General features: G+C 59.0%; 1 protein-coding gene across 1 annotated transcript; it reads right to left on the bottom strand.

Moving 5' to 3' along the window:
* Positions 1 to 4,325: 4,325 nt before the first annotated feature.
* On the bottom strand, positions 4,326 to 6,910 carry LOC103348465 (uncharacterized). The gene is made up of 3 exons (XM_070062546.1): positions 6,422 to 6,910; positions 5,931 to 6,083; positions 4,326 to 5,395 (listed from the first exon to the last, which is right to left on the bottom strand). Exons 1-3 carry the CDS (start codon positions 6,450 to 6,452, stop codon positions 4,326 to 4,328), a joined length of 1,254 nt encoding a protein of 417 aa, XP_069918647.1. The 5' UTR covers positions 6,453 to 6,910.
* Positions 6,911 to 8,996: the final 2,086 nt, after the last annotated feature.

Genomic DNA, 8,996 nt, shown 5'->3' with positions numbered 1-8,996 from the left:
ACTGCTAAAATAAGTTCTCACATTTGAAAAGGATCCTTTCTCTGTGGTTAGGTTCCAAGTTCATTGATGAAACCATTAGTGGTAGAGGCAAGGTTAAGCCCTCCTTTCAGCAAGTTCTCTGATCTTACCCTGCTGTGTACCAAGGTGTTGTGGACCTGGGAAAGATCACTTGTTCCATTCAGCAGTTCTTGATAACATAGGGCAGAGTGGTGGAGGTGAGGAGGTGACTATAAAATTATTCCACACCTTCATGTTGATTTTAAACCTGTTATTGTTGTCACATCCATTTGTGCAGGAATATTTACTGAAAGGAAGGCATGGTTATAGTATGTAATAAAATAACATATACACCATCAGCCCCTTGTACATACCGAACAGAAATATGTACTAAAACATCCAGGTGGTGTTCTCTGAGTGGTGGAATTATGAAGGAGTCTCTGTTCTTTTCGGTTATCACAGTTCTGAGTTCATCACTGTCCCAGGGGGAACATAAATTCCCCACCAGCCTGACTGAGGCTGATCCTTCTCTCCTAGGGGCTCTCCCCTGAGGAATGAGTTGCTGGAGGACAGGGGTGGGGAACGACCACCCGGTGGGTCTATAATCTGAGGAAATCATTACGTCTGCCTCTGCCAAGCAACCACAGGAAGAACTAGAATTTCGATAAATCTCTAGCAGGCTAGCTTGTAAGTGGATAATTGTGTTGTCCCACAAATGATGTTAAAACTATCCAAATGGCACTGGGCAGACAAAAGTTCCCCCACCCTTGCTGAGGAAGAAACACTAGGGTATGACGTGGCAGCCCTGGGGGTGAGGCGGGCAGGTGGGCACAGAAGACTGAGGGAGGTAGGCTGGCTGCATGCTCACTGATGAGTGCTCAGCCAGTGATTCTCCAAGTGCAGACCTATTCATGAGGATCTTGCTAAATACAGGTGTTTGCTCACTAGGTGTGGAATAAGGACAAGAACATTTTTTTTGACAGGCAGAATTAGACATGCCTCTACCTCTCTCTATGTAACTCTGAATTAAAAAAAAAAAAAAGGAATAATAGATTTGAGAGAAGCCAGTCCCTCTGTCACAATTGCCAATCAAACCTTTGCAGTCTGGCTTTGGGGAAAGAGTGCCATCGATGGATCCCCGAGTAAAGATTCTCTCACAGCCTGTGAAAGGTAGCCCAGCCCCAGGCTGTTGTCCCACAGTTGATGAGGACAGGAAATTTTTGGTTTTGTTTGTTTTTAAAGATATATGGATTTGTTTGAAATGCAGAGTTACAGAGAGGCAGAGAGAGAAAGAGAAAGAAACAGGGAAGTTTTCCATCTGCTGGTCACTCTCCAGATGTCCCCAGTGCCTGGAATTGTGCAGATGGGAAGCCGGGAGCCAGAGCTTCTTCCTGGTCTCCCACATGTTGCAGGGGCCTAAGGACTTGTTCCGTCTTGTACTGCTTTCCCAGGACACAGCAGAGAGCTGGATGGGAAGTGGGGCAGCCGGACTGGAACTATTGCCCATGTGGGATGCAGGCAGTGCAGCGGTGGCTTCAGCCCCAGTGAGAGGTTCTGAACGTCCATCCAACCCTATATCAGAGCAGCTACTTCCAGATGATGAATGAGAAGTGGAACCATTGAACCCCATGGACATGAGACTCCTGCTTCACCTCTTTGGTTATGACAGAGATTCCTTGATTGAGGAATTGTTCTCTGGGGTCTATGACCACCACTGGGTCTTCTCAAAGCATCACAGGAAGGAAGAGAAATCTCTGTACCTGTACCTGTACCTGTCGCTGTGGCTGTGTCTGATCCATGTGTGTGTGTGTTTCTACCTAAGCTGAATCTCTCTATATATACACCTTTGTCTACCTGTGTATCTGTATCCATTTCTGTATCTAAATCTCTGTCTCTCTGTATATCCGTGTTTGTACACACACGTATATCTGTATTCCCGTCCATATCCACAGTTGTGTATCCATGTCCACACCCGTATCCACACCTGTCTGTAGATCTACCCAGAATCTATTCCCGTGAGGACAAATCGCTGCTGCTTCCATGATGCACACCAGCTTTCCAGCAAGTGGCCAGGGAGGGGCCCTGGAGGCAGAGCATCCACCAGCAGGGCCAGGGCCTGATCCCCCACCCAGGAGAGAAGAACCCTGTGTCAGGGACCAGGATTGGGCATGAAGGGGTACAGGCAGGGGCTGGCTGCAAGAAGCCTCCATTCCAGGGGAGGGGGTGGCCCTGTGCTGTGCCTCACACAGGAGTCACAGCAGGGGCAGGGGATCATCTGGGGATCGGGTCTGCTGACCACATGGACAGTGAGGGCCAGGGGGAGAAGGAGTCAGGGCACGGGGACCAGCAGGGCTTCAGGTGCTCGCTGCTGCCAACAAGTCCTCCTGAGCATCCAACAAGACCAGGAGCCGCCTGCTCCCTCCTCACTGCAGTGCTGCTGCTCAGGATCCCAGGGCTCACACAGGGCTGGGAGAGCAGCTGCTCCTGGAGCAGGCTCCCCACGGCCTCTGCCCACCCTGGATGCAGCCATCTGGCTCCCCATTCCCCATGCAGGGAGAGATGAAATAGGTGCAGTCCAGGGTGTGCTCTGAGGGACCAGGGATGACAGGGCCATGGGCATTGGGAACTGGACTGGCCCTTGCTCTCAATCGTGGCCTACCCTACATGGTAATATTGGCTAGACTAGACAAGAAAGCTCGCTACCCACAGAGGGCCATGTTGGCCTCTGCTTTCATCTCCAGAGAACATCAAGTGAGCACTTGTGGGCCTGAGCCCTTTGTAGGACACCCAGTGACATGAGCCCAAGTCCAGGTTGGAGTTACACATGTAGTCCAGCCTTTGCCACACCTGGATCCTGGAAGGTCCTGGTCCTTCCAGACACACGCTTATGAGTGAACCTGAACCACGAGGGTGGCGCTGAGGCCTTCAGATGAGCTGGGTTCAGCTCCCTTTTGTGAGGCAGAGAGTTGAAGAAGGAGCTGGTGAAGTTGGGAGGTCAAGGGCCAGTGGGCAGCCGGAGGCCAGGCAGGGAACCCACCCAGGGGATGGTCCCCCGGCTCATTCCTAGAGCACGAACGTGTGCCCTTACCCTGTTCCCCTGTCTCAAGAGCACGCTCTGCCCCAGATGAGGCTGCCGAAGAATGGAGGCTGACCACAACAGGAGAGTGCCCACCTGACTAGGCAGCAGGTGTCTGCACTTAGCCCCCAGGGTCGATGTCCAGGGCCACCCAGAGGGGACACCGATGCTCCTTGACTTTCTCAGGTGACTGACCTACTGGTCCTAGGTCTGTGTTCTCTGGAGGCCTCTCTGGCCAGTCCCAGTTTCAGGAGGTCTGGAGGACTGGATTCATGGAGGAGGGGGAAGAAAGGCAGGGAGGAGTTGGACCACGGAGGGGAAGGGACGCTGGACCTCGCCAGCCCAGGATGCGGGCCTGAGGTGACCTCACACCTCACACAATGCTGTGCACAATGTCAAAGGCCATGGGGCATGGGGACCCTCAGGAATCAATGGATGGCCGGGAACCAGGCCTCTGGCTGAGATTGGGGCCTGCAGTATCTGTTGCCTTGCATGAAGTCCATTGGGAACCTCTGCAGACAGGCCTTGAGGGACACAAGAATGGACCAAACGCTTCAGAAACAAACTCTTTATTCTATTTCCATCAGCAAGGTGCAGGGGGAACCCTGGGTCACTCCTATGAGTTTGAGGGCAACCAGCACCTCTGCTTTTGCCATCTCCACAATGTGTTGGCCACACAGTCTTGCTGCCTCCACAGGCCACCAAATTGGTGATTCAGTGCATGCCCAGACACCAGGGAGTAAGAGAATGTTCTAAGAGGAGGGATGGGTGCCAGATGCAAGCCCAGCTCAGTGGACAGCAACCATGGACTGGATGGACTCCTCCTGACCTCAGCTACTGGGTAGGGGGCACAAAGCATACATGGCACCCTGACTTTGGGACCCAGGTACAGGTGAGGCCAGGGGAGGCTGCTAAGGATCAGGGACCCGAGCTGATAAGGACCCTTGTCAATAAGAAGGACACGGTGTAGGCAGGGTCCATTGACTTGCAGGGTGATGATATTGGTCCCATATTTCCCTGCATGGCCTCAGTGTGACAGCCTCACCATGGAGGAGGCCACCAGGCTCTGCCAGCACTCGGGGTCCTGAACCCACCATGGGCCTGGCCCTAGGGATGCTCCGCCGACCACTGCCTGAGTGCATGGTCTGCAGGGGCCACAGGGCAGGGGTCCTCAGGCCTGTCTCAAGTTCTGGGGGACACAGGTGGGACTGGTGTAACAGGGGCCAGGACAGAAGGGGCGGGGCTCACAGTTCTACTTGGTTTTGTTCTCTAGGGTTCCAGGGTCTCCAGCTGGCAAGGACTCCCTAGGCTTAGGAAAGCCAGCTTCTTGTGCCACGCGGAGGTCGTCCCCTGAGATGTGGACTGAGCACAGAGGCTCTGATGCCCCGAGGGACAGGTCTGGCTCCCAGGGCTCCAGGGAGCCCTCCTCGTCACCCCACTCCTCATCGCTCAAGAAGGGCCCCCAGCAGGAGGCTTCTGCATCAAAGCTCCCTGGAGTGGAGACAGTGTCTCGGGGCTCCCCCAGGCCCTTGGTCCAGAGGGGAACCAGAGTGGCCTTGCAGGGGTCTAAGAGTGCCTGCAGGATGTTGCTATCCGGAGGCCAGCGGTCTGCGGCCAGCATGTAGACCACCAGGTCAGGGAGGGAGCCCCAGCCCGACAGCCCTTGCTGGTCCCCTGCTCGCTCTGCAGGGCGGGAGAACTCGGAGGAGCCCAGGGAGAGGCTGGAGGCCCAGGCGTCGGGGGAATCCTCTTCATGTTCCCAGTCTTCCAGCATGGAAACTTCTAACACCTTCGTCGGGGGAGGGCAGGGAGGCTCCGTGGACCCACAGGGCTCTGCCTGTCCTTGGATTCCCAGGGAGGCCGTGGTGGGTTTGCCAGGCTCTAAGAGTGCCTGGAGGATTTGGCGCTGTGGGGGCCAGCGGTCTGCAGCCAGCGTGTACTCCACCAGGTCAGGCAGGGACGCCGGTGCTGACAGGCTCTGCTGCTTCCCAGGGTTGTGGGCGGTGGGAGTGACAGAGGCGGCACCCAGACACTCCAGGGACCCTTGCAGGAGGCCTGGGACCCCAGGCTCTGGGGAGGCCTCCTGTGTCTTCCATGTCTCCGGCTCCCACGTGGCCTCAGGGATGAAGCACTCGACTCGTCCCACGGCCTGGCAGCAGGGTGCTGAGCCCCGGAGATCCTGGGGCAGGGTGGGATCAGCAGGGAGATCCACTTCAGCATCAGAACCCAGTACCTCGGGCCTCCCTGGTGTGGGGAGCGGCCCTGGCTCCGCGGCCTCCAGCATCCGGCCAAGGGGACCATTGGGCAGCTCCTCTGGCAGTGCTGAAAGACAAGGAGAAGCGGTCGGCTTCTCGCAGAGGCCAGTGATGCCCGGGCTGGGCTGGAGCTGGGGACCTGGGGCCCTCAAGGTACTGCATGGCCCCCTGGCCTGGTCCTGAGGACACCTGGCTGCTGCTGCCCAGGGAAAGGTGTGGGCACCTGGGTGTGAGGAACTGTGAGGGGGCCAGAGTATGCCAGTATGGACCCCATGGCAGGGCTGGCTCTGGGCTCCATGTCTGACACGGTCATCCCAGAAACCTGGGTCTCAACAAACTCCCAGGAGGTCATTCTGTCACCTGACCCACCTGTCACCTAAGAGCCCTGATACACACCACGGGGGCTGCTGTGGCAATGACAGGGACACGCCTGCCAGGTATTCGGACACCCAGGTTTAGGCACCCACCTCCATTGGCCAGGATGTGTGAAAGCCGCTTGGAGCAAATGACATGCAGGAGGAAAGGCCAGGGCAGGTCCTGGGTACCTGGCGCACCTACTCCTGACTCCCCAGGGGGGATGGGGAGCATGCACGGGGGCCCACCTGGAGGAGGCAGCAGGCAGCGGAGCTTGCGGAGCTTCCACTGGGAGGCCTGGAGCTGCCTCCCCACGACATGCTCGTCCAGGGCCCAGGCCTGGCTCAGCTGGTCCTGGAGGAACGCACTGAGGGTGTCCTGGGACAGCTGCAGGAGGCGGCCTACATGGGATGGGGGCAGTGGGGGTGTCTGGCTTGGAGGTGCCCAGGGCAGGAACAGCACCCACAGACACTCCACTCCCTGTCCACACACCCACGTAGCCGCTGGATCTGCAAAGTCCCCACCTGGGGTACGGCTGAGACTCACATGTGAGGTACCCTGTCCACCCAGCCAAGGGGCAGGGCCTTGCGAGGGGGTTCCTGGGGTACACTAACACCAGGTTCAAGCACGGGGCCCAGGCAGCCACTCCTGCTCTCCCTCAGTCCATGCTCCAGGGGCTGAGCAGGATCCCCCACCCCCCAGCCCAGCACCCCACCCTCCATGGCCCCAGGGGACTCACTCTTGTGGATCTTGAGAGCCATGTAGGACATGGCCGTCAGCACGGGCTCGCCCTCCAGAATGTAAATGTCCCAGAACCTGAGGGTCACTGCGAAGGGAATCTGTGGGGGCAGCAGGGGTGTGAGGATGCGGCCGTGCAGGCTGAGCAGGGAGCAGAGGGCAGCACAGGTACCCTTGCCCAGGGTGAGACCCCGCTGAGGCTGCCCCAGTTGAGGTCCTGCCACTGCTCAAGGGGTAGACTTGTCCCAGTGGGGATTTCGGGCACCTGCCAGGGGGCTGCAGGCCCCTCGGGGACGCAGTGGACTGGGCAGAAGGGGTGAGGAGGACTGGCAGCATGACCACTGGCCTGCCACCCGGCCCTGTGGCACAGCTTCCCGGGTGCAGGTGTCCCTGGGCACCTTACCCCGTCAGTGAAGCAGCCTTTGAACCACTTGGGAATATAGGTCCTGGTGGCCACACCCTGGCTGTCCTACAGGAAGGGAGAGAGGGGCTCAGGGCCTGTCCCAGTCCTTCCCAGAGAAGATACACCAATGGAGGGGCGGCTCTTCAACCAGCGCAGTGCTGGGTGTGTGGGCACAGGCGACACCTGCTGGCCCCTGGTGACTGTGCCCCGGGATGCTGGGTGTGAGCAGGAGAAGGACAATGAGTCCTCCCTGCAGAGCCCGCTGCAGACCCCTCCCACCAAGACGGCCCCTGGTCAGGCCTTGGCTCCACCCCGTGCCAGGGACAGCTCAGACCCTGCTCCAGAGCCCCCCCTTGGAGGTGCCAGGGGCCACCCCACTCACCAGGTGGCTCTTGAGTGTGGGGAGTGCCAGCTTCAGGATGGTCTCGTGATGCTGCTGCAGACGCGCCAGCTTGGGCTGCCCGGCTTTATAGAACCCTGAGAGGCCCAGACCCCCCTCGGGGAATCAGAACCCGCAGGCAGCACTGGGGCTGTCAGGGGGCGGCATAGAGGGTACAGGCTGGGTGGGGGCATGTGAAGGCTCTGGCGTGGGCAGTGGAATCCCCCCTCTGTGGGGGGACAGGATGAAGGTGGAAGAAGGCTACAGGTGGGTGGCCCTGGGGTCCAGTCTGGACTGAACAGAAGTGCAACCAGAAGAATGGGTGAGCAGCTGGTGGGGGCCTGGTTGAATCTTTGGTACAAGGATTAGGTCGAGGGGACCCCGTAAGGGAGGCCACTGTCTGGGCATCCTCCAGCTGTGTTGAGTGAGGGCTCGTGGGGGCCATGGTACAAAGCAGCAGGACCAGCAGGCACCTGGACCAGGATGCACCCAAGGCCTGTGGTGCGGGATGCAGAGGCAGCCATGGAGAGGCTGAGGGCCCCGGCTGATGGGGAGACCCAGGGACTCAGGCTGTGTGGGGGCCCCCAACACCACATTCAGACTCTCCAAAGGGAGATTGTTATGGATACCCAGATGTGGGGGCAGCTGGTGAGCCGGCCGTGGTGGCAGCTCGCAGCCTGGCTGCTGGGGGCTGGTCCAGCCAGCACCTACCCTGCATTGCATGCCTGTCATTGGCCATGAGCTGCGCCAGGGCCCAGAAGGCATCTTCTTCATCTAAGAAGATGAGGAGCAGGGCGGCCACCTGGTTCAGGCCCGGGCTATAGCCCACCTCCTGCAAGAGCCCAAAGTCACCATGGAGCCGCACCACCTGGCTGACCAGTGTCAGTTCTTGCTCCCGGAACTGGGCACCCCAGGGCAGCAGTCTCTGTGCCCCACCCCTTGCAGGCCCAGCTGACATCACACAGCCCCCTCACCCCCAGCCCCCTGATTGCACCTTGCAGATACTCACAGGGTCATAAACAGAGTAGGCCAAGAGCAGGTGAAAAAGGGCCTGCTGCCTGGGGACGAGAGGAGGGAGGGTTGGCGAGGTTCCTGAGAGGCCGTGAGCTCAGCTCGGCGTCTCCACCCCTTCTCTGCAGCCCAGCCAGCGCCGTGCACACCTCTCACCCTGGTCACGCCCTAGGGCTCCATCCTACCCACCCACCCCACACGCCCACAGCCAGCTCCAGGTCACCCTCAGCAATTAGCCTGCGGTGGAACTCAGGGGCTGGTCCCGGCCCCAGGCCACTCTGGCCTCCAGGGTCCTGGCTCCTGTCCCTGGGCTGTCTCTGCTGCTGTCCCTGTCCTCTGGAGCTTCCTGTGTTATGGCCCCACCTGCCCAGGTCTCCAACCAGCACCTCGCACCCAGCAGCTGCTCAAGGCCCGGTGCTGGCTAATCCTTCACGAGTCAGCCTCAGCACCTCCTGTGGGCCCCAAAACTTCCAGGAACCCACACTTGTGCTAGCGCCACACATCTCACCTAGGACACTCCCAATTCTCCACGGCACTGGTTCCCACAGAATCCCACCTCAGTCACAAACTGCCCATGGCCTCACTTGACTCCGAATCGCTCCCGGAACATGACATGTCCCCTGAAGGTCTTGCTCACGGCCACATCGATCTGCTGCACCCACTGTGACCGCAGCCGGCCCTGCGCCTTCAGCTTCTGGAGGGCAGGAGGAGGGCGGCACAAGCCTCAGCACGGAGCCCCCGCCTCCACCACCCCAGTGCCCACAGACCCCAAGATCCAGCAGG

Source organism: Oryctolagus cuniculus, chromosome 18 (genome assembly GCF_964237555.1).
Source record: "Oryctolagus cuniculus chromosome 18, mOryCun1.1, whole genome shotgun sequence".
NCBI classification, from domain to species: domain Eukaryota; kingdom Metazoa; phylum Chordata; class Mammalia; order Lagomorpha; family Leporidae; genus Oryctolagus; species Oryctolagus cuniculus.
Note: the sequence above shows the minus strand (reverse complement) of the source record. Positions and strands in the feature narration are given on the sequence as shown.